Source organism: Schistocerca americana, chromosome X, assembly GCF_021461395.2.
Source record: "Schistocerca americana isolate TAMUIC-IGC-003095 chromosome X, iqSchAmer2.1, whole genome shotgun sequence".
In the NCBI taxonomy this organism is placed as follows: Eukaryota; Metazoa; Arthropoda; class Insecta; order Orthoptera; family Acrididae; genus Schistocerca; species Schistocerca americana.
In genome coordinates this window covers 766,540,849-766,568,059 of record NC_060130.1, presented here as the reverse complement: position 1 = coordinate 766,568,059, position 27,211 = coordinate 766,540,849, and the positions used below count along the sequence as shown (strand labels likewise).

At 37.6% G+C, this 27,211-nt stretch overlaps 1 protein-coding gene across 1 annotated transcript in view; it reads left to right on the top strand.

The window, feature by feature from the left end:
* Positions 1–27,211, top strand: part of LOC124555752 — a 166,596-nt gene that overhangs the window by 116,310 nt on the left and 23,075 nt on the right. Inside the window, exons 12-16 of the mRNA XM_047129775.1 lie at positions 4,520–4,680; positions 9,135–9,313; positions 18,951–19,090; positions 22,258–22,494; positions 22,684–22,834. Of these exons, the coding sequence (XP_046985731.1) occupies positions 4,520–4,680; positions 9,135–9,313; positions 18,951–19,090; positions 22,258–22,494; positions 22,684–22,834 (868 nt within the window). The remainder of the gene's footprint in view (positions 1–4,519; positions 4,681–9,134; positions 9,314–18,950; positions 19,091–22,257; positions 22,495–22,683; positions 22,835–27,211) is intronic.

Below are 27,211 nucleotides of genomic sequence, written 5' to 3'. Positions count from 1 at the left end.
GATGTCCTTAGGTTAGTTAGGTTTAAGTAGTTCTAAGTTCTAGGTTCTAGGGGACTGATGACCTAAGATGTTAAGTCCCATAGTGCTCAGAGCCATTTGAACCATCCACTTCGGGACAACCTTTTGAAGAAAATTGCGGGACAAATCAACTCTTCTCATTTGACACTTATCGCCTTCTGTAAGACGCGGTGGACCGAAAAGCATGTGGCTGTCAAAAGATTTGCAGAAATGCTTCCTGTAGTGCGCGCAATGCTTGGCACTTCAAGACGATACATGTAGGGATGTCGCCACTTCACCATACCAACTGCAGACCACCTTAGAAAATAGTCAATTTATTGTGTCGAAATTATACGAACAAAAGCTTTTTCGTATACAGCGAAGCTAAACAAAGCAATGCAAAAGGTCAGTGTTGACTTGACCAATGCTTGCAGCTATGCTAAAACAATAAAATAAATAAAAAATAAAATATCCGGAATGAAAGTCAATTCTCAATCCTTTTTGAGCAGGCAAAACAGATGACTCTGAGTGACATAGCTGTTCCAAGAACGACTGGAAGGCGATCCCAGCGCAGCAATGCACCAGCAGAAACTGCCGAAACGTATTACCGCCAATATGTCTTTTGCCCTTTTATTGACATGTGAGTATGGAACTCGATACTTGTTTTAAACATGAAGAAACGATCGAAGGGATTTAGATGCTTTTGTCTGAGAAAACCAGTAATCACTCCAGGACAAAAAGATAGCACAAATACTTCTGGGTGAAAATGCTGGCACAGAACTTCCGAGTGAATATGAGATATGGCAAAATCACTGGAAAAGTGTAGAGAAGAAATATGCCATTGCAAGAGAAGCTATTGATCAGTACAATGAACAGTTTTCCCTTTGATAAAAAAATTTGTCATCATTTTAACACTCCCAGTGTCACTGCGACCCCAGAAAGATGTTTCTCCACTTTAATGAGGCTAAAAACTTATATCAGAAATAAAATAGGAGATGACAGACTTACTGGTCTTGCTCTAATGAGTGTTCATCTTGTTCTGGCAGTACATCTAGATTCCAAAGAAATCACAAATAAGTTTACAGTGAGATGTGAAAGGCAAGTCACTTTTGTTATTTACTAAATTACAGTAACTTATGACCTAAAGTTACAGTCAAATGTCAAAGTGTCACAAACATAAATATAAACATAGAATTCTGTAATAACGTTGTAATATTTTATTAAGATGAACGTAAACAAAAGCTAAAAAAGGATAATGGAATGTAGTCGAATTAAGCCAGGTGATGCTGAGGGAATTAGATTAGGAAATGACACACTTAAAGTAGTAAAGGAGTTTTGCAATTTGGGGAGCAAAATAACAGATGATGGTCGAAGTAGAGAGGATATAAAATGTAGACTGGCAATGGCAAGGAAAGCGTTTCTGAAGAAGAGAAATTCGTTAACATCGAGTATAGATTTAAGTGTCAGGAAGTCGTTTCTGAAAGTATTTGTATGGAGTGTAGCCATGTATGGAAGTGAAACATGGACGATAAATAGTTTGGACAAGAAGAGAATAGAAGCTTTCGAAATGTGGTCCTACAGAAGAATGCTGAAGATTAGATGGGTAGATCACATAACTAATGAGGAGGCATTTAATAGAACTGGGGAGAAGAGGAGTATGTGGCACAACTTGACAAGAAGAAGGGACCAGTTGGTAGGGCATGTTCTGAGGCATCAAGGGATCACAAATTTAGCATTTGAGGGCAGCATGGGGGGTAAAAATCGTAGAGGGAGACCAAGAGATGAATACACTAAGCAGATGCAGAAGGATGTAGGTTGCAGTAAGTACTGGGAGACGAAGAAGCTTGCACAGGATAGAGTAGCATGGAGAGCTGCATCAAACCAGTCTCGGGACTGAAGACCACAACAACAACAAAGTTAATTATATATTTTAATAATATGTAAAAACCTAAAATTTTACATTTGTTTCTTTTGCCATTCGTAAATATGTTATTACAGACATTATGTATTTTTATTTGAAAGTGCCTAGATTAATTAGTGCTTAACTGCAGCTTTACTTGCATGTGATGTGTATTCTAATGTGCTTATGGGATTTTTAATTTTCAACTGATTGATTTTATTGGGGAAACAACAGTGACTTTTTATGGCATGAATGAAATTATGAGCAAAATCCAGTTTACCTTCCTAAAGTCCAGTGTTCGACACTCCCCTTTTAAAAGCGATAGGTATGTCAGTGTCAGACAACGCTATAACAAAAAAACTTTACCTACCTCAAAACACCTTCCCACACTCTACAGGTGAATTACGGAATGATAATTTTTCATCATCATTGACTCGCAAGTCGTCGAAGTGGCGTCAGCTAAAAAGGACTTGCACTTTCTGCGGCCCAACACCCCTCATGGGGTCTCCCAGCCAACAATGCCATACGATCATTTCATTTCATTGAATGATAATTTTTTATTCATTTGTTTTATTTTATCATGAATTACATTGATCCTAGTAGCGTTAGAGTAGTTAGGATATGACATGAGTCAGTTTTTTTTACAGTATTTACAATTATAAATTTTGCATAAAATTTACAGTAATGGATATAGTTGAATAAAATGTGATTGATTTATAATAATGCTCATATCAACTGAAGTTACATTATATTACATAAAAATAAATATGGTACATAATTGAACAACACATCAGAATTAATATTTACACATACACTTTGAGAAATTTATATCAGTAATATCTTAATATTTGAAAATTAATATAGATTTATGACAAAAATAATTCATATTTATGCTTAAACTAAATTTAATGACTCAGTTATACAATAACTACACACATGCATGCTCATTTGTGCTAAAAACCCACCAGTTGAGTGGAATGACTTTTGTAACTGGTATTCTTTCGACTTGCTCTTGAATTTTGGTGTTTCAGGGGCAACACTCTTCATGTCTATAGGTATAGCATTGAAAACTTTCATTCCTAAGCAATTACTTCTTTCTGCACAAGGGTAAAGTTTGTCAAGTTACTATGTAAGTCCAGATTTGACCTCATACTGTGGCCATGATATGCATTATTGGTTTTGAAAAGAGAGTGGTTTTTAACAGTGAAACATACATGGGAGGAGATATACTGAGATATCGTTGTAAAATATGTAGTTTTCATAAAAGGTTCCTGCAAGAGCATCTTGGATGAACAGCATTCATAATGCATATAACTCTCTTCTTTTGTCAGGGGTTGATTACCCCAAAATATGATCGCTTAAGACAACAGTGTATCCTTATGTGCATATGATGCAATTATGTGTAGGGCAAAAGTCGTAGAGTGGATTCTTTTTGCCAGATCTAGGATTTGGTTGGGCCAATTTAATTTGATATCAAAATCCAACAAGAACTTAGCAGAATCCATTTGCAGTACTTCATGGCCATTGCACTTCATATTATGTTCCTAATGTGTCACATGAAATTGCACATAACGATGATGATGATGTTTGGTTTGAGGGGTGCTCAACTGCGGGGTTATCAGCACCGTACAAATTCCCAACCTTTACTCAGTCCAATTTCGCCACTTTCATGAATGATGAGGACAACACAAACACCCAGTTCCCAGGCAGAGAAAATCCACAACCCAGCCGGGAATCAAACCTGGGACCCCGTGATCCAGAGGCAGCAACACTAGCCACTAGACCATGAGCTGCAGATGTCTTGCCAAAAACCAAACTGACATTGACTGAGAATGTTGTGACTGACAACTAGCCTGAACACCAGTTTCTTTAGGTCTTTGGAAAAACTTGTTAGCAGGGACATTGGGCAGTAATTTGTTACAGTTTTTTCACCATTCTAGAAAAGTGGTTTCACACATGCATATTTAAATCTCAGTGGGACAATATCTTGTGTAGTGATTCACTAAATATGTGACACAGAACTGCACTTATATAAACATGACAGAGCTAAGATTTCTTATGGAAATATTATTGACTTCAAAAGAACTTTTTGCTTTCATGTCTTTGACTGTTTTCTTGATCTTATTAAGGATGATATGAGGCACATAACTTTGGTTCCATTAGCTTTACACAGAAGGGCTAATCCCGTCACTCACTGAGCCTTTGCAGCCAGTTTTCTCAGCAGCTGTTAAAAATATCTCTAGCTATATAGCTGTTGCAATATTTCTACACTGACTTATATCTTTATCAGAAATACAATCCAATTTTTTCCCACTCTCCCTGTTTACAACTTGCCACATGGTTTTTACTTTGTGGCTCAAGTTGTTAATTTCAGATATGATGTGCATATTTTGGGGCTTTTTTTAATAATTCTTTTTAAAATATTACAGCACAATCAATGGCTCACCTTTTTTATAACACATCACATACTTTTAGTGATTCTTACAAATAAACCTTAACTTGTGGTACAATGCTAAACATCCTCTGTCATGCACTTTTGAAGTACTCTGCTTTATGTTTTTCAGTATCAGCACAACAAAGTAATCTATAACTAAATAGTTTTGCTGGATTTCTCTCCCACAGGGCATATGCTGCACCCTATGGTGCAGAAAGAGAAAACTGTGAACTAAGTGATCGTGATACAAAAGATTTTGATATCAATAATCCACTATATTTTGAGACAACAGGAGACTATGACTTCTATGAACGGTTTGGTGGAAGAATTGCAGGAGACTGTCTTGATGGTAAGCTTAATTTTTTCATGCTTTACAACAATTCAGGGGCACCTTTCTCATTCTTTACTTTCTTCTTTATAAACTTTACAATATGGGTGCCCCCCCCCCCCTTCTGTAATTAATATGATTCACAGAATCCAGTTAGTTATGCCCTACCTCCTTCCATGAGTCACATCATATAGCAAACCAAAGTGTGATCATACAGTGTATAGTTTACCAACTGGTGCTTAATTCCTTGCTGACATCTTAGTTTTGGGACTTTGATCATGATCTTAGGCATCATTTTCTGCATAACAATCCACCATTTGCTGTTGGAAACATCATCAGTGGCTATGTAACTAGGTTTTTGAATCTCCAAATGTAATTCCTCTGAAATTGCATATTTTCTTAAGCATTCATCATCTGAGAATTTGAACACATTTCCATATCCTCTGATGTCTTCCATGATTAGACCCATAATAATCTGCAGAAAAAATGCCTAAGGTTATGGTGTAAATCTCAAAAATCACTTGTCATTGAGAATTCACACTTCTAAAATTGCAGAAAATAAACAGTGTTGAAAACTTCTGTCACTGGATTCTATTATACTTGGTTCATCACTGTTTTGATATTTTTGAAGAAAGAACATTTCATGGTATAGCCTCTGAAGTGTTGCAGGTGCTTGTTATATGAATTTTCCCCTTAGCTCAAGATTACTTTAGTATCCCTAGCACTATCTATAACTTTCCTTTCTTTTTAGTACATTCAACATTCAATCTCTCTCTCTCTCTCTCTCTCTCTCTCTCTCTCTCTCTCTCTCTCTCCCTTTCTCTCTCTCTCTCTCTCTCTCTCTCTCTCTCTCTGCCTATGAGCCTTGCATTCAGGAAGATGACAGTCCACATCTGGCCATCTTGATTCAGGTTTTCAGAGATTCCTCTAAATCACTCCAGGAAAATGCTGAAATAATCCCTCTGAAATCACACAATGAAGAGGTGTGAAAGTGTGGATTGGGAGGGGTGACAGGACATAGGAAGGGGAAACTGTTGGCTCGAAGATGTGGGGACAGTGGGTAAGTGGAGAATGAGGCCATGAGGATTATGGAAGCAAAGGATATTTTCCAAGAATAACTCACATCTACAAGTACATAATTCAGGAAAGTTGATGCTGGGTGTAAGGATCCTAATAGCACAGATTGTGAAGCAACTATTGAACTTAAGCATGTTGTGCTCAGCAGCATGTTGTGCCACTAGATGGTAAACTTTGTTCTTGGCCGCAGTTTGACAGTGGCTATTCATTCTACTGGACATATGACTGGTTGTCATGCTGACATAGAAGTCTGTGCAGTGGCTGTAGTAGAGATGATGTAACACATGGCTGCTATCACAGGTTGTCGTGCCTGTGATGGCACAAGATAAGTCTGTGACATGACTGGAGTTGTAAGTGCTGAATAGGTGAAACAGACAGGTCTTGCAACTGTGTCTTCCACAAGGATATGACACTTGTGGCAAGAGGTTGGTAGTGGGAGTGGCGTAAGGATGGACTACAATACCATGTAAAGTGCATGGGTGATGGAATATCACTTTAGGACAGATGAGAAGGAACTTGGGTAGGATCTCCCTCATTTTCAGGCATGATGACAGATATTCAAAGCTCTGGCAGGGGTATGGTTATTTACTACCCCAGGCCAGGGTGATGTTGGGTGATGATATGGGTGCTCCTTTGTAGAGGATTCATGGGGTTGGTGGGAGGATTTGGATGTGTGAGAATATGGCATATGCGATCTGTCTGCGGATTAGGTTTGGTTGGTAGTGCTTGTCTGTGGTGGTCCTCTTGAGGCCTTCAGGTTCACCCATGGGTGGCCAGGCTTCATTGTAGCGATTTTTTTGGTGTGGGTTCTGTCAAAATGCAGGTACTGTCAGTCGTTTGTGAGTTTAATATGGACAGAGGTGTGTATGGAGCCAACAGAGAGGTGGAAGTAAACATTCAAGAAGGTGGCACATTGGCCTAAGTGGATGGGAGGGAATGTGTTGAGGCTGTGAAGGAATGAGGACAGTGTGTCTTGGCCCCAAGTCCAGTTCGTGAAGATATTGCATATCAGCCTGGACCAGACAAGAGGTTAGGGGTCTTGGGAGGCTAGGAAGGTTTCCTCTAGATGACCCATGAACAGGATGGCATAGGAAGCTGCCGTGCAGCTGCCCATGGCTGTGCTGCTGGTTTTTAATATACCTTCCCCTTGAAGGAGTAGCAGTTTTGTGTGAAGTTATAGCTGGTAAGGCTTATTAGGAATGGGGCAGTGTCTTTTGAGTTGGAAGGACATTGGGAGAGGTAGTGTTCAATAGTGGCATGGCCGTGCGCATGAGGAATGTCAGTATATAGGGAAGTGTCATCAACAGTGATGAGTAGGGGTCCAGGTGGTAAAGGGGTGGGGATGGTGGAGAGTCAGTGAAGGAAGAGGTTGGTATCTTTGATGTGAGAGGCTAGGCTTCAGGCAATTGTTGGTCAAAAGAGCAGAAACTCGTTTGGTGTGAGTACAATAACCAGCTACAATGGGGCATCCAGGATTGATGGTTTGTGGATTTTGGGGAGCATGTAGAAAATGGGTGTCATGGTGTCACTGGAGTGAGCAGATAGGTGGACTCGGTGGACAGATTCTGGGATATACATAAAGATTTCAGTAGTGGTTGGAGGTTACATTGGACTGCTGTGATGGGATCAGTATGGCAGAGCTTGTAGATGAATGAGCCAGACAGTTGGTAGTAGCCTTCTGGCAGGTAGTCACTATGATTCATCACTACCAGTGGTAGAACCATTGTCTGCAGGGAGTATAATTAAATTAAGGTTTGTTTTGATGTTGTGAATAGTTGTCCTTTCTTCTATTGAGAGATTTGCATTCTTGGGAAGGTACCTGGCAAAGGATGGTGAGCCCAAGTTGGAAGTAAGGAACTCCTGAAAGGTGGCCCATGGGATGGCTAGGTGGGAGGGAGGAGGGTCGCAGTTGATGTGTTAGACCATCAAAATCCTGAGCTGGTTGGAGGGCCCTGCTCATAATGCTCCAAATGTTCTCAGCTATGGAGAGATCTGGTGACTTTGCTGACTGAGGTAGGGTTTGGCAAGCATGAAGTCAACTCTCACTGTGGACAGAAGGGCATTCTTGATGCAATGTAAGCCCAGGGTGGCTTACCATGAAGGGCAACATAATGGGGTATAGAGTAACATTGAAGTACCACTGTGCTGTAAGGGTGCTGCGGATGACAGCCAAAGTGGCCAACCAAGAAAAGGCATGCCAAACCACCAATCCAGGTTGTCTAGCATTATGGCAGGCATTAGCCAGGTTGGTATCCCACTAGTGTCTGGGACATCTCCCAACACATCTTCGCTGGACATCAGGGCTCAATTCGAAGCAGGATTCATCACTCAAGACAGTTATACTCAAGAGATTCCAGGCCAGAGATGTGTCTGTAAAGACCCTGGACAGTGGTGGGATGCCATCCTGAATGTTGTCTGCTATATGGCCTGACAATCGAGGGTGATGATCTGGTGTGCCATTTCTTTTCATAGGAGGACCCCTTTGGTTGTCATCCGCAGCACCCTTACAGCACACCTGTATGTCACCAGTATTCCACTCCCCATTTTGTTGCCCTTTATGGCAAGCCATCCTGGACTTACATTTTAGAAAAGATAAAGTCCGCCTGCATAGGCTAAAGCTTCTACTGCTTGTCTTCATGCTTGCCAAACCCTACCTCAGTCAGCAATGTCACTGGATCTCTCCCCAATTGAGATCATGTGGAGCACTATGGTTGGTTGGTTTATGGGATTAAAGGGACCAGACTGCTACGATCATTGGTCCCGGAGCACTATGGGCTGAGCTCACCAACCATCTCGGGATTTTCATGAATGAACACACAATTTGGACAGAATCTGGCACAATGTACCTCAGGAGGACATTCAACAACTCTATCAATGCTAAGCTGAATAACTGCTCACGTAATGGCCAGAGATGGACCAACACATTATTGACTTGCTCAATTTGCGGAGCTCCTTCTCTTGAATAAATTATCCATCTTTTCTGAAATTGTATTCATTTTTTTGTCTGTGCATCTACATCACACCAATTGATTTCTGTCACATTCAGATCATTCCACCATGGAGCATATCTTTTTGTTTTTTTCCACATTATCACATCCTATAGCATGCAGACATCTAGGTCATAGTTCAAGGACTTTTACTTCTCTAAAGTGCTACTGGATTCATGATTATAGGCATTAGAATCATTAATAAACATGTAAAAAATGTGACAGAAAGGTCAAGGTCAGTTTTTTATGTATACTTATACATAACGGATCATTTTTCAGATATCCAGATCAGTACCTATCTTGAAAAAGTAATTTAAGAATTTTTTCAATTTTGAAATTGTTTTTAAATACATTGTATTGTTATTGAAATAAGGAATAAAATATACATTTTGTTATTTTGCTCATACACAGTCAGCCAGCAATGTAGTGAAGATGGAATGGAATTTACTCTTAGAACACCTGAGGGATTCTTTGGCCGCATCTATACATATGGTTTCTATGATCGCTGTTTCTTCCGGGGGAATGGAGGAACACTGAATGTTTTGAGAATAAGTGGTGCACAGGGCTACCCAGAATGTGGAACACAAAGGGTTTGTTGATGAGAAAATATCATTTTCATTTTTTCATAAAAGTAGTAAAACTATTTCACAGTGTCGTTTACATAGTGGTTTCAGTTTTTGAATTTAGATTTTTTTGATCAGTATGTAACATTCATGTTTGATAATAAATTTCCATGAGAAATTTTCATAGTCATGTGGAAATAATAAATTATTGCCTTTTCTTTTGAAAATCTATTTCATATCTAAGGCATTCTGTGCTTCTATTTCACAGAATGGCATCTTGAGTTAAAGTTAATACACATTTGTTAACTTCAGCTTCTTTTAAAATTTTCCATCTGTGACAGTAGACAGCTTCCAATTGGTAGTTTTATTTTTTAACTAAGAAATCATTTGAATAGACAACTGGCTGCCACTGAAGGTCTCATTCTGGATCTGTGTTATATTTCATGTCAAGTCTGCTGTTATTAAATCACCATACAGATGCAACACTAATTAATTTGTAATCCTTATTTTCTTATTGGTTAAATTTTTATGCTATATATCATTAATCAATCTTTATTATCTTACTTACATGAACTGTTGAACTATAATGTGAATGTATCTGTGGTTTGTTTGTGAGCAATAACTACAATTTGCCTGTCTAAATAAAACTGACATATTCTATTTATCCTTGTTGCAACTTTGTCTCACCAGATCTTTGGATAGGTTTTCTTCCTATCAAGTCAATCCAAAAAATAACATTTTTATCCTGCAAGGCTTATTTGTATTTCTGTATTGCACCAACATCCTGCATATGATACTGTCTTTTCAGACTTCCTATTACAATCTACATTAATTACAACATACTTTTCCTTAAACAGAAACAACATCAAAATATTTGTTTCCGTCTATCCATGGATTATGCAAAATTATATCTGTACAACTGCTTGTGATATATTTAATTGATTCTGAAGCAGCAGTCAACAAACCACTTATGTAAATAAATCACAAACACCCTCAAAATTCATATCCAGAGCAATTTGTATGCAAGACCTTGGATGTCCTCTTCGATAGTATACACTAGTGCAAAATGAGTACCTTGTAGCAATTGTCTCACATGAATGAAGTTTTATTCACATACACAGTTTCATTCACATACACAGGGTGTGTATAAGGTACTATTACAATCACAGTATCATACACCAATGCACAGATGATCTTGGACAACTGTTCCAACATATCATATGCCCTCCTCTAGCTGCAGCTCAGACCAGCAATTGGTAATAGAGAAAATAATGTAGGTGTTAGCTGTCACCTTGCAAGAGATAGTGTTCCATACTGGTTCCACTTGCTGAAACTTTTAAGCAAAGGATTTAGCCTGTAATACACACCATACTAGATACAATTCCATCATGTTGTACAGAAGCCCATTGGGAGAGATATCTGCTGTCACAGGCCAAATCATTGAGCTTATTATTGAACCACTACTGCCCATTATAACACATACCTTCAAAAAAATTGCAAGTGTTTTCCCTGAAGCTTGGAAGCAGCTACATAAGCCACTACTTAAAAAGGATGTTGCCACAGCACCCTCTGACTACCAACCAATCTGCCCTCTTTCTGCACCGTCCAGCAACCTACCTAAGTACAAACAACCTACTAGATGAATACAACCAGATGTCCATAAACATCACAGCACAACATCTGCCTTAATGAAGGTAACAGATGATGTGAAGCTTGCCATGGATACACAAGAGGCAACTGTCATGTGCTTCTTAGACTTCAGAAAAGTCTTTGACACTGTCAGCTTCAAAATTTTACTTGCCAAAATTAGCAGCCTGAATTTCTTGTGAAGTGCAGTGCAATGGTTTTGCACATACCTGACGTCTCACCAGTAATGTGTCCTGTCCAGGACCATTAAGTCACAATGGAGGCAGGCAGTATCAGACATCACCCAGGCTTCAGAACTAAGTCCTATACTTTTTCCACTGTATATCAATGATGTGTCATCAGGTTTGTCCTACTACAAATACCACATGTGCACCTTCAATTGTATCTAAGTACAAAACCGATAAACTTGAAGTGCTATTGAGAATCTCAATACTGACCTGTGTGTGCTATAAAAATTGGTGCAAGATAAAGGTTTAAAAACTCAATCCAGATGGTACTTATTGGTCATTCTAGGCTCATTAGACTGATTAGATTAGATTAGATTAATACTAGTTCCATGGATCATGAATACGATATTTCGTAATGATGTGGAACGAGTCGAATTTTCCAATACATGACATAATTAGGTTAATTTAACAACATACTTAAGTTAATATAACAACTTTATTTTTTTGTGTTTTTTTGTTTTTCTTTATTTTTTTTATTATTTTTTTTATTTTTTTTTTTAATATTTTTGTTTTTTTTTTCTTAATTTATATCTAAAAATTCCTCTATGGAGTAGAAGGAGTTGTCATTCAGAAATTCTTTTAATTTCTTCTTAAATACTTGTTGGTTATCTGTCAGACTTTTGATACTATTTGGTAAGTGACCAAAGACTTTAGTGCCAGTATAATTCACCCCTTTCTGTGCCAAAGTTAGATTTAATCTTGAATAGTGAAGATCGTCCTTTCTCCTAGTATTGTAGTTATGCACACTGCTATTACTTTTGAATTGGGTTTGGTTGTTAATAACAAATTTCATAAGAGAGTATATATACTGAGAAGCTACTGTGAATATCCCTAGATCCTTAAATAAATGTCTGCAGGATGATCTTGGGTGGACTCCAGCTATTATTCTGATTACACGCTTTTGTGCAATAAATACTTTATTCCTCAGTGATGAATTACCCCAAAATATGATGCCATATGAAAGCAATGAGTGAAAATAGGCGTAGTAAGCTAATTTACTAAGATGTTTATCACCAAAATTTGCAATGACCCTTATTGCGTAAGTAGCTGAACTCAAACGTTTCAGCAGATCATCAATGTGTTTCTTCCAATTTAATCTCTCATCAATGGACATACCTAAAAATTTGGAATATTCTACCTTAGCTATATGCTTCTGATTAAGGTCTATATTTATTAATGGCGTCATACCATTCACTGTACGGAACTGTATGTACTGTGTCTTATCAAAATTCAGTGAGAGTCCGTTTACAAGGAACCACTTAGTAATTTTCTGAAAGACAGTATTGACAATTTCCTCAGTTAATTCTTGTTTCTCAGGTGTGATTACTATACTTGTATCATCAGCGAAGAGAACTAACTTTGCCTCTTCATGAATATAGAATGGCAAGTCATTAATATATAATAAGAACAACAAAGGACCCAAGACTGACCCTTGTGGAACCCCATTCTTGATAGTTCCCCAGTTTGAGGAATGTGCTGATCTTTGCATGTTACGAGAACTACTTATTTCAACTTTCTGCACTCTTCCAGTTAGGTACGAATTAAACCATTTGTGCACTGTCCCACTCATGCCACAATACTTGAGCTTGTCTAGCAGAATTTCATGATTTACACAACCAAAAGCCTTTGAGAGATCACAAAAAATCCCAATGGATGGTGTTCGGTTATTCAGAGCATTCAAAATTTGACTGGTGAAAGCATATATGGCATTTTCTGTTGAAAAACCTTTCTGGAAACCAAACTGACATTTTGTTAGTACTTCATTTTTACAGATATGTGAAGCTACTCTTGAATACATTACTTTCTCAAAAATTTTGGATAAAGCTGTTAGAAGGGAGATTGGACGGTAATTGTTGACATCAGATCTATCTCCCTTTTTATGCAAAGGTATAACAATAGCATATTTCAGTCTATCATTAGACTGAAACATCAGGGATCCCTACTACCTGTAATACTAAATGGAACAAATATCAGCTTCCCCCCCTCAGCAAAGAGTCTAGGAGTAATATCAGATGAGAATCTAAATTTGACTGAGCACATAACTGCAATGTGTAAGAAGGCATCAGCATTCCTCCATGTTCTACCAAAATATAAAAAGCCTTTCCGTCTTAAAATGAAAAAGAAACTTGTGCAGACACTTATACTTCTACATATTGATTACAGTACTGTTAGCCTGTTTGGTCTTTCTCAGGAAAGCTCATGGCACCTGGAACCAGTTATGAATGCCTGTATTCATTACATATGTGATGTTTGACTCTTTTATCATCTTTCACAATCATATGTGCAGCTATCCTGGCTGTGTTCAGACAGGCACAGAGATTTCCATACTCTCTGTCTTATCTACTGTCTTATCAACATACACTGTCCCTCATATCTCTCCCTCACCATTACACTCTTGTCTGAACAACATAGCAGAAACACCCATTCCCATCAGAGCAAAAACCTGTCTGTCCCACTCCGTTGTTCAGCCACTTTCTCACAGTCCTTCTCAGTAGCAGCAACACAACTCTGGAATAACCTCCCACATTATATTAGAGAAATAAATAATAGATCCAGCTTCAGAAGACAGTTAATGACTTAGCTACTGAAGCAACAATAATGATTACCATTGTCCCTGTACACACTCATTATTATTATTGTTATTATTATTATTGTTATTGTTGTTACTATTATCATCATTATCATTTTGACAGTAGCAGCAGCTGTAGAGATACTTGCCAGTATTAGCTTTATTAGTTCACAGTTACCCATATTGTCACTACAGAAACTCAGATCATTTTAATAATATTTGTCATATTAAAGTTGTTGATACTTAGGTAACTATGATGCAAGAAAGGTATTATATGTGTGAAACTCTGGTCTGACGTAAGAAAGAGCCTGATGGTCCTAATAAGATGGAGTGAAATCAATAAATAAACAAAAAATAAAACCAAGTGAACAGGTATGCTAAATGAAACATGTCTGGTTGGAAATGTGTGAAGCCTTCAGTGATTACCATAGCAGAATTTTATTGAAACATACATCATAAAACCCAAAGAAATTCTGGCCAACTGTAAAGGCTGTGAGCAGCACCAAAGTTAGTGTCCAGAGAGTGATGAACAACATAAGAACTGAAACTGAGGTTAGGAAAGCAAAGGAGGAAGTGCGTAACTCTTCTGTCAAAGGAATTTCGAGGTGTACTGCCCCAGTTTAATTCTTTGGTGTAGATATTAGTGTCAGCGGCATTGAGAAAGAGCTAAAATTGAACAAAACTCCAGGGCCCAATGGAATCTCTGTCAGATTCCATACATAATTTGTGGTTGCGTTATCTCGTTTTTTAATCATAATATACTGTAATTCCCTTAAACAATAAGCTGAGCCCAATAAGCTGTGCCCACAGATCACATTTGTCTACAAAAAGGGTAGCAAAAGTAATCCACAAAACCACCCTCTACTATCTTTGATACACATCTGTTGAACAACCTTAGAATATATTCTGAGCTCGAACATAATGAGGTATCTCAAATAGAAAACTTCCTTCATTCCAACCCATATGGATTCTGTGAACACTGATAATGGGAAACCCAGCACACACTTTTTCACATGATATCTTGAAAGCCATACATTAAGGCAATCAGATGGATGCAGTACTTCTTGTCTTCCAAAAAGCATTTGGCTCAGTACTATGCAACTGGTTATTTTTTAAAGTACTATTTTATGGGGGTATCAATGAAAATTTATGACTGGACTGAAGACCTTTTAATAGCGAGGGTGCAGTGTGTTGCGTTGGATGGAGGGTCATCGACAAAATTAGAAGTGCCAAAATTAGAGGTGCCAAGGAATATGTATTGGTTGCCACACCATTAATACACAAATGTCTTGTACATGTGGTGCTCTGCAGTTTGCATTCATAGTGTACATAAACATATTTATCTATCTGGAGGAGTGGTCTTCAGTTTGTCCTTCATATTAAACACTAACCTGTTGCCATGTGTATCATTTTTCTAATTTTCAAGTCCATTGTATCTCTGTAAATATAAGTTCCACTCACTAGTGTGGTATTTCCCCGTTTAAGTTCCTCAGTCCATCAAAAATATTCATCCACTGCTTTCTTTCTGTTTTGCTCAAAAGTTGTAATTATCACTGCTATGATTTTCTCCCCAAATTCCACTATGATTTGCTAACATCAACTCTAAGAAAAATGCAATGAACAGCCTCTCTTTTTAGACTTATGTAGCTGGGAGAAGACTTTTGATTCAGTCCAAAGATCTACTGCATGAACAGTTGTTCACTACTAGTGTGCACCACATTCTGTTGATCCAATTGAGATCATGATCTGTCAAGTATGGGATGACTGGAAACATTCTGTACTTACACAACATGTCTGAATTAATTATTGTCATTGTCTTAATTCTGATCTTACATAGACAGGACCATAATTATTTGCATACACTAGCTGTCTTAATATTATGTTTATCAGCCATGCTACATGGAATGTTATTAGATAATTTGGATATTGATCTTGGATATTACATTGATGAAGGTTTTGTTTGCAATATGGCTGAATTTCTCTCTGGAAACTAGATTAAGTCATACACTATGTGATCAAAAGTATCTGGACATCTGGCTGAAAATGACTTACAAGTTTGTGGTGCCCTCCATTGGTAATGCTGGAATTCAATATGGTGTTGACCCACCCTTAGCCTTGATGACAGCTTCCACTCTACAGGCATATGATCAATCAGGTGCTGGAAGGTTTCTTGGGGAATGGCAGCCGGAATGGAGTGCTGCATTGAGGAGAGGTATCAATGTCAGTCAGTGAGGCCTGGCACGATGTCAGCGTTCCAAAACATCCCAAAGGTGTTCCATAGGATTCAGGTCCGGACTCTGTGCAGGCCAGTCCATTACAAGGATGGTATTGTTGTTTAGCCACTCTACCACAGGCCGTGCATTATGAAAAGGTGCTCGATCGTGATGAAAGATGCAATCGCCATCCCCAAATTGCTCTTTAACAGTGGGAAGCAAGAAGGTGCTTAAAGCATCAATGTAGGCCTGTGCTGTGATAGTGCCATGCAAAACAACAAGAGACACAAGCCGCCTTCATGAAAAACACAACCACACTATAACACCACCCCCTCTGAATTTTGCTGTTGGCACTACACACGCTGGCAGATGATGTTCACCGCGCATTCACCATATTCACACCCTGCTATCAGATTGCCAAATTGTGTACCATGATTTGTCATTCCATACAACATTTTTCCAGTGTTCAATCGTCCAATGCTTATGCTCCTTACACCAAGCGAGGTGTTGTTTGGCATTTACCAGTGTGATGTGTGAATTATGAGCAGTCGCTTTACCATTAAATCCAAGTTTTCTCACCCCCCGCCTAACTCTCATAGTACTTGCAGTGGATCCTGATGCAATTTGGAATTTCTGTGTGATGGTCTGGATAGATGTCTGCCTATTACGCATTATGACCCTCTTCAACTGTCGGTGGTCTCTATCAGTCAACAGATGAGGTCGGCCTGTACACTTTTGAGCTGTATGTGTCCCTTCATGTTTCCACTTCACTATCACATAAGAAACAGTGGATCTGGGGATGTTTAGGAGCGTGAAAATCTCGCATACAGACATATGACACAAGTGAAACCCAATCACCTGACCACATTCGAAGTCCATGAGTCCCATGAAGCGCCCCATTCAGCTCTCTCACGATGTCTAATGACTACTGAGGTCGCTGATATGGAGTACCTGGCAGTAGGTGGCAGTACAATGCACCTAATATGAAAAACGTATGTTTTGGGGGGTGTCTGGATAGTGTAGAAGTAATGGAACTCGAATATGCTCTCAGACCATATATGCTGTAAACATTGATGTAAATATCACTGATGTTTGAACACTGCATTAAGGATTCATTATAAACCTTTAACTATAGCTTCAGGCTTTTTTACAGAGGGCACATTTATGATGAAATCATATCTGAGAGAAACCCTGCAAAAATCTAAGGTAGACTTAAAAAGACTGCAGGTTTGTACTAGTATTTTCTGCTCAGCACATATATAAATTATGTGAAGTAGTGTGGTTATAAATTTATTGAGTGGTGATTGGAACTAGTTAAATCATGCAGACAGTCAAGAGTAAACAACTGTCAGGACATAGTCAGGATTGAATATATGCCCAGAAAGTAATGCACCACATTTTTTTTTCTGCTGAAAACAATGCTATGAATGTGAAACGTTATGTATGTATTATCTGGAGTCTCCTGAGTGAGCATGCCAAGTTTCCAACACTTCCAACAGGTAGCGTAGCTGCAGGACAGTTTCAAAGTGGCATCTGTAGGTGATGTACATTACAATCAACATGCCGTCATTGTATTTCTCATTGCAGAGAAATACACTGTGTGAAATATTCACAAACACTTGTGCAAAATCTATGGACCATCTGCTGTCGACAGAAGTACAGTTAATTGCTGGGCACAGAGGGTGAGATCATCAGAAGGCAGTGCAGCAGAGCTCCATGATTTGCAGTGTTGGGGAGACCATCCGCGGCTGTCACACCTGACATGTTGCAGTGAGCTTGCATTGTCATTCACAAGGACAGATGCATTACAGCATTACAACTCAGCATTTGGTGCTGCATCTGTCAATCAGCAAAAGAAATGTGGATGCAATTATATGCACTCTTGGATATTCAAAAGTGTGTGCAAGATCGGTCCCGCAGGTCTAATGGTGGATCACAAATCACACAGAAAAAACATTTGTCATGATCTGTTGCAACATTTTGAAGTTGAGGGGGAGGCCTTCTTGTCCCAGATTGAGACAGGTGATAAAACCTGGGTTCACCATTTTGAGCCCAAAACAAAACAAGTGTTGATGGAATGGCACCATTCCCACTCCCCACAGAAGAAAAAATTCAAAGCGACTGCTTCCACTGGTAAGGTCATGATCATCATGTTCTGGGGCTGTGAAGATGTGATTCTTATTAATGTGATGCCAAGAGGCAGTACCATTAATTCAGAAGCATATGACAACACAGTAACAAAACTCGAGATGCGTTTCCGGCAACTTTGGCACTGCAACAACCCAAGAGATGTTTTGGTGCAACATAATAAAGCTTGACCGCACACAAGTCTGAGGCTGCTGAACACATCCCAAAAGAGGGTTGGACAGTGTTACTCCATCCACCCTACAGCCCTGACCTAGCCCCCTTGGACTTTCACTTGTCTGAGCCATCAAAGGATGCCATTCATGGAAGACATTTTGAGGACAATGAGGAGGTGATTCACACAGTGAAGCACTGCTCTGCCACCAGGACAAACATTGGTACTGACAGGGCATACACACCCTTGTTTCATGCTGGAGGAAGACCATAGAAGAGGATGAAGTTTACGTGGAAAAAATAGGGTGCGTACATAAAAATGTTGTGCATTACTTTCTGGGTAGCCCTCGTATAAACTCAATTGTAAGTGAGGAAAATAACAGGCATACGTCCATTGGGGAAAGCTCCCATGTTCACTCTTCTACTGGTGCCAGATCGTCAAATTTTTACTTTTATTTCACTGTGACCACCAGTGTTGACTTTTCATCAAGTTGTAGTGTTACACATTTTTGTTATCAACAATTTAGGCGAACACATTTTCAGACTTACTTTCATGAGTCAAAAACTTGTGCTATATCCACTTTACTGTAATGTTAACTAGCTGCTTACCTCATAGTGATTTGCACAAAATGTAACTTCATTGTAAAATAACATCACATATACCAAAACGAAATTATTTTGAATGTAAGTCCAGGAATGTTTATTTTCAGTATGGTGACACCATGACAAACATTGTAGTTGTACAATTCAGTGATTATGTACAAACTGGACGAGATAAAAGGTATAATCTAACTTGTTTGTTCCGTGGACCTGGAGAAGCTGTGGTTACATCTGGATACATTGGAGCTGGGTAATTATGATTTAATTTTGAATTTACTCTCTACAGTATTTGAGTTATTTGGAGCTACATTAATTGTTTGTTTGTTATCTTTATAGTTAAGTGTGATTTTGAAAAATTTTCTTGTTTTTTTTTTTGCATTATTTGTGTCCGGCATTGATGTATTCAACCTTAAAATTTTAAACAATATTTTGAACCGCCATATGGACTATCTCCAGTTTCCACTAGAATTCTGTATAGCCTAGTCACTTACTAGTTCTTATTTTTGCACCCCAAAGAGTTAGTCATAAACTGTGTTAATTAACTTTAGAAGAATAAGGGACATTGGCTGTCTATTACGATACCTCCAATGAGACCCTAAAATTTGTGGCCATGTAATATCAGTATGTAACGTTCTCAGTTACATGTGTAATACATTATTAATTCATGGTATTTTTAACAGGCCTTTTTTAAGCCTCACTAGATGTAAAGTGTAACCTAAAACTTTAATACCTTCTATCCAGTTTTTAAAAAAAAATTAGAGATCATGTTCTCAAGGCTTGTCACCCACCTGCATAGTAATGCAGTACTCCATTAATCACAGTTTGGATTTAAAAAGGGCTGCTCTGTGGAAGCAGCTATTTCCGCATTCACTGAGCAGATAATGTAACTTTAAATTATATATGTCAGCAACTGGCATCTTTTGTAACATTAAAGGCATTTGACTGAGTCAATTATGATATTCTAGAAGAAGTATTTTGTTTTTATATGATAAATGGTTCAGTACATACCTATTAGAATAAACAAGTTCCAGAAAATTACACTAATATGTTCGAGTAATACATATATTTTATGGGGTTCAGCACAGGCCCATTACTGGTCTTGCTTTATGTTAATGATCTATCACTTTATTTGAATCAGGAGGCAGAATTACTAGTCTTTTTGTAGATGATACAAGCATTATAGTTAAACAAAGCAAAGAAACATCAACACAGAAAATAGTAAATTTTTTGTTATTAGTTGGGTTTTGCAAAAACTTTGTAAAACACCATCCATCCAGTATTACACTCTCAAAAGTATCTCAACCTCTTATTAATGTAATGTACCAACAAAGCCGGCCGAAGTGGCCGTGCGGTTCTATGCGCTGCAGTCTGGAACCGCGAGACAGCTATGGTCGCAGGTTCGAATCCTGCCTCGGGCATGGATGTGTGTGATGTCCTTAGGTTAGTTAGGTTTAACTAGTTCTAAGTTCTAGGGGACTAATGACCTGAGAAGTTGAGTCCCATAGTGCTCAGAGCCATTTGTACCAACAAAAATAATAAATAGAGTAAAAACTTAAGAGTCCATATTGATGAAAACTTAAACTGGAAAAACTATTTAGAAGAACTATGACAGCATTAACTTAAGATACTTTTATCAAGACAGTAATTGCCAATTTGGGGCCTAAAATCAGTAAGTTAACATCTTTTGCATATTTTCATTCACTTGTGTCCTACAGGATAATGTTCTAGGGTAACTCCTCACTTGGGTAAAATGTACAAAAGAAGGTAATTTTAAACGTGTGCTGAAACACGTATAGGCATCTGTTCAAGCAATTGGGCATATTAACTATTGCACAACAGTACATTTATTCACTGGTGAAATTTGTTATCTGCAATCAATTGCAGTTTGGAAATAACAGAGATATAAATAAATACAATAGTAGCAGGAAAATGACCTGTACTTTCCTCTGGTGAATGTGGCACAGAATGGAGGAAAATATATGACTACAAAACTCTTCAGCAATCTTCCTATGGAAGAACTGTTTTCAAATGTAGATTGAAGTCATTTTTCTTGAAAAATTGCTTCTATTCCATAATGGTAGTCTCGATGGGAAATACGTAGTCAATTACAAACCTGTAAATGGCTAGAGACTGTCATGATGTGTAACTGTTGTGTTCTGAGAACCCAAATATTATGACCTCACTGCTAATGATAAATGGGTGGAAAGTTGGCCAAAGCGATCTTTCGCTGTAGGTATCTGGACAAGAAAGCAAAAGATTAGTTGACATAAGTGCACTTTAAATAAATATGATTTACTCAGATTGTGTGAAAGAACTGCTACACTGTTGACTACTTGTGGCAGCCATGGCTAGCTATAAACAATGTCCTGATGTGGGTGAGCATCTAAGTACACTGAATATTTGCCAGTAGAGGTAGATATTAACAACTTGGTCTGTGTCCAAGTAAACTGAATGTTTGCCAGTAGAGATAACTATCAACAACTTGGTGTAACATTCAGCAGTAAATAGCAACACAGAAGTAATCTCAACTAGCAGCAATCTTGAACTAAAAGACTGGTGTCCAGGTGGCTATCACTTATAACACCATCCTGGTGGTCTTCACTGGTCAGCAGCCTGGAGGATCTTCATTGGTGGTGAAGTTCAAAGCACCAGTTCTCTCTCCAACTTTTTCAACTGAAATATAGCACATCATAACATTTATTGTGAAATGCAAAATGTTATTAGGATCTCCGCAATGCTCAACAACAACTTACTTTCTTTTCTCTAAATTTTTCATCTCTCCTTCTCTCCTTAGCAAATTTCTCATAGCACATATTCATTCCTTCAGTGTATGATTATTATTATCACTGTTATCATTTTGTTACTTCTCCCACCTCATCTCACTTACATCATGATGGGTCTAACTTGGCCTATGTTTACTTTTGGCCTGTGTTTGCCAAGTTCACAATGCTTTCATATATCTCTGGAGGAAGTAACTCAAGAGTACCAAAAGAAAGTAATCGGCTTCAGTTTTTAAATTTGTTAGCATACCAAGTGTGTTTCTTTTGATTATCATCACAAAAACTCTGTTATTTAAGTCTTGAATATTATACAAACACAATTAATGTCATTTTCTGATCTCAGACTCCAAGGACAACAGCTGTTATAATATAATTATACAAGTATTATTCCTTCTTTTAATAAATGATTTTTGTTTACACTGATTATGAAACACTTTTCCAGCTCCTGTTAACACATTTCCAGATGTATCACAACCTGCTTTATGCAAATAAATAACAAAATAAAACAAAGTACAAACAACATAACATTTCCATAAGTGAAGAAACCGTTTTTAATAACATGACTTTTTGTAGTCATAGATACTTTCTTTCTATGCAACAGCATCCACAATTTGTGAAATGGAAATGAATATTTCAGGTCTGGAAGCCCAATTCCAATTGAATATTTGCCTGCTGAAAATTCATTGAGTTCAAGGGTGAGGTTGCTGATTTTGTACCAAGGACGTCCAACAACAACAATTGCTGTCGGTGATCCTTTGACATTTCGTCTCGAGGCACAAGATGGTTACAATTACGTTACTGATATTTTTGCTACAAATGTGATAGCAAGAGATCCATACTCTGGACGATCTGTGCAACTTATTGACAGATATGGGTGAGTAGATGAATAATTTAGCTAGAACAAAACAAATATTTTTGTGTTAAATTCACAACCACTGGTCTAACAAAATTAGTACCAAATATAAATGCCCATGGTTCTATATATTCTGTGAAGGGGATGAATGTTATGCATGGCTCTTTTTGTTGTTCATAATTAAATCTTGAAATATGCATTCCTTTTCAGGTGTCCAGTTGACAATTATGTTTTCCCAGGCCTTGATAGATCCAGATCAGGTGATGGGCTCGAGGCACGATTTAATGCTTTCAAAATACCTGAATCAAACTTTTTAGTGTTTGAAGCAACAGTTAGAACATGTCGTGATGGATGTCAGCCAGTATGTACAAACAAATTATTTTCATTTTGTTGCAATTTTATGATTAAAAATTTGAGAAATTTGTATGGCTTGTATAGATAAGAGGACATTATCATGTGTTGACACTCTGTTTATTAAATTATGTTAAAGGCAAAGTAAAAGTAGGTGTGTGTGTGGGGGGGGGGGGGGGGTTGGTTTTCAATTGCACATTAAATAATGTGTGCTTCTCAAATATTATGATTATTGACAACAAATAGTACTGTTTCATCTGCGTACATATGTAACCTCTGTGATTTTATAAGATCAGACGTGAGTCATCCATGAAAATGGCATGTTACTAACTTGCATGTTGTCCTCACTTGTATGTGGATCCATCTTGGAACATTGGAAATTTGTGACCGAATATCAGCAGCACCACTAGAAACACCTGAAATGTCATCATGATCATGATCATAATCTGCAGCAGCAGCAGCAGCCATTCAACAGCCACTGCTGGAAAAAGGCATGCTTTAGACTTTTACATGCATTACAGTTGTTATCTAGATACATCATTATTATTCCTATATGTTTTCTCGTGTCGTCTTCTGTTAGCTCATCATCGTAATATTTCTGTATCTCTTGAAATCCAACAAAGAACTTCCTTGGTCCATGTACCATGCATTAACCTAGTTACACATCCTGCCCACCTCGATTCCATTTGGAGATAGTTACATCCTCCACTTCAACCTGTTTCCTGTTTTCCTGTTACTCCCAGTAATTAACAACATGTATCTCTACATTTCTCATTCAGAAACTCTAAGGATGAGAATTTTTCATGTTAAAAGTATATCTAAAACTGCCATAAGTTAAAACTGGCAATAATACATTTTCTTTTTCAGACACACTGGATGCTCAGTTTTGCAAACTTGTTCAGTGCACTTAAAGCACTTCAGGACACTTTATTCTTCTGTTTATTTTCTTTTTGTGTCTATCCAGTTGTTGCCTTTGACTGTCCTAAATACAAAATCTCAACAACAGATTCTATTGCCTGTTAACTTACACTTAACGTTATCATATTTGGTTCCCCAGAAACATGAAATTTCTTGAAAGGTTGGTTGGTTGGTTTAAAGGAGGGGGGGAAGGGACCAAACTGCGAGGTCATTGGTCCCTTTCTTGAAAGGCTACATTAATTTCATCAAGACAGTATACAGGGTTTATCACAATTAATAGCAAAAACTGACCCAAGTGTAAGTATACAATACTCGAAAGCACACACATGTAGTAAATATGGGTTCACTACTGAAATGTTTGTGAGATATTTATGAATGTGTAGTTATGAGACACTAATGATTTCAGTATGAAATATTATCTTGGATAGCACAAATGTATTTTAAATGCAATTTTTTTCAATAACGTCTCCATGTGATTGGGTTTAAACATGACATAAACCCATATACTGTTGATGAGTTGACATATTGGCAGTGCTTCTCACTGAATGTGTGGTTGGGGTACTAGGTAACCATCTCACTGGACCTCACATTCTTCCAAGAAAATTTGATGTGTTAGGGAATACACCATATGCACAATGCAACAATGGCATATTTTTCTGCCCATGTAATATGACATATAATGCACCAATATGGTCCACAATATGTGATTCAAGTATGACCTGTTCCTTGATCTCCAAGATCATTTGGCTTCAGGTATCTGAATTTTTCTGTCTGGAGTTGTCTCAAAAGTTAATTGTACAGTACTTCCATTGATTTGGTTGAAGAGGTGGAGCAGCAGGTTCTACAATGTTGTCCAGCTTTACAAGATGATCTGAAGGTGTTTAAACTAATTCATAACTCACTGCAGGGGTGAGTGCAGTATTACATCCAAATGCAAGGATGTGTATGGAACACTTCTTTCAACACACTGACTGCTGCATACATAGTGATAGATGCATCATCGCAATAAAATAAATTCCTAGCAACCATAAGCTTTGTGAAAATCGATTGTATGTTTGACTGATTTATTTTGCTGTTGGCCCACTTGAAAATGGCTATACAGCCAAATTTAGCCAATAATGGTTTACATAAGCATTATGTTCTGTAAATATACAGTCTTTGCACAAGTAATATCTTCTTTTGTAAAATTTCATGTTCAGTGTATTCACTGTACATTATTTTCATCTTAGTTTAGATGATTTTGAGGTCAGCTTTCAAGCTCTGAGTGTTAAGTTCTTCCATTCATTGTTGAAGATCACCCGTACTTACGGCAAAACAGTACAATGTCATCACCAAACTGAAGATGGTTCATATTAATAACATCAATAAATGGTTCTTCTTCTTCTTCTTCTTCTTCTTCTTCTTCTTTTATCAATTAGAACACCTAAAAAACTTATTTCTTGATGCAATAATTTACCAACAGCCGCATGTATTGTAGAAATTTATTTTATGAACTTCTTACTGTAGGAGTGCTGAAAATAGTTTTGATGGTATGGAACCTCCTTTCCAGCTTGCTCTTTCAGTTTTGAATTTTGAAGTAAAAATAAAGAAGAAAGGAAGATTAGGGTTTAATGTCCTTCCAATGAGGCCATTAGAAAAGAAGCAGCAGCTCAGACTGAGAAAGAATGTGAAAGTAAATGAATTGTGTTCCTTGGAGCAAACCACCTCAGCTTTCACCTAAGCGATTTAGGGAACCAATGGAAAACTTAAACATGAATGGTAACGTGGGAATTCAAACAGCTGTCCTCAGGAATATGAGCTTAGTGTCTTACCACTGCTGCATATCATTTGGTGAAATATGAAGTGACAAGTAGATTGTCTTCTTTACAGGAAACATGACCAAATACTGACAGTAGTCTTCATATAACTACTAACAGAAAAGTTAAAAGCACTGCAGTTGCTAACACATTCATCCTCCCAATCCATTATGAGCATGCAATAGATGTGTGTATCTTTCCCTGTAGTACTGCAATTTTAATGTATCATGCTATACTAAGGCATTAAAAAACTCATCTCTTCATCAATGTTCATACTACTATGACTGGCGTAGATTGGAAACTTTAGCACTACAGCAGCACAGCTTCCAACATGCCAAAAATACTACTGTAAATCTTCATGGTGTTGATATTTCAAATAATATGATGCAATAAAGCTCATGCAAGCAAGGAAGATTAGGGGTCAATGTCCTGAAGAGGTCATTAAAGATGGAACACAAGCTCAGACTGGACAAGAATGGGGAAAGAAATTAGTTTTGCACTTTTCAAAGGAATCATCCTAGCATGTGTGTTAAGAAATTTAGTGAAACTATTGAAGATCTAACTCTGAATGATCAAACATGGGTTTGACATGGTGTCCTGTATGCAAGTTCAGTATCTAACCACTGCACCACCACCTTCGATACCTAATCCAGGAAGTATTATCTCACAACATATCAAGGAACAGAAGTGCCATTATTTATGTCAGCAGGGGCAATTTATAAGGTCCTACTGTAATGTAAGTGTATGACTTACGAAGTTGTAACTGTAATCATCTGAAGACATTAGAGTTATCTGCAAAACCGTTAGGGTTGCAACTGATTTATTTTATGAAATATCTGTAAAAAAATAGTGTATGATTTGGGAACACACTTCAGGCCAAAAAATAAAATGTGTCTTTGAAGAGAGAAATGTGTGAAACTGATCGGCTTACAGATCTGTAACTTCAGTCAGTATTATTAGATAATGTAATCCTGCATGTTCTGTTCACATTATAGTTCTGAGCAAAATATGAGACTCCAGGCATTATATTGCAAGAGCATGTGTGTAAATATTTTATGGATATCATGGTAATAATATAAATTCCAAATCATTAGCTAAGTACTAGAAATTCTTGGCTACCACTATGTAGTAATAATAATAATAATAATAATAATAATAATATTTATTCTACATCGAATAATCAAATACAATCCCTAGAAATAATACAGTTTCAGGACATCATACAGATTATTCTTCTGAATACGTCAGTTTATAAATTACAAACTAAAGATTTATTTGTATTAATAAATTTTACATTTTGATGGATTTTACATTTGGTAGTATACAATCACGATATTACAAATACTGTTTTTATCAACATTATATTAGTTGTAGGTTACTTAAAACTATGAGCTTGACATACTTATGAAGCACTTTTCATATGGATATAATACTCGTCTAGGGAATAAAAAGGGTTTTCAATTAGAATTCTTTTTAGCTGATCTTTTAATTTGTTAGTAGGAAGGGCTGTGAGACTTTTTGGTAGGGCATTGGCTAGCTTCAGCCCAGCATGAAGTGCATTTTTTTCATATAAAGCTGTTCTGTGGCTATTTACATGGTATCTGAACTTTTGCCTTGTATCATACTGGTGCAGGTCACAGTTGAAATTTGGATTTATTGTTTTCACAAGCAAT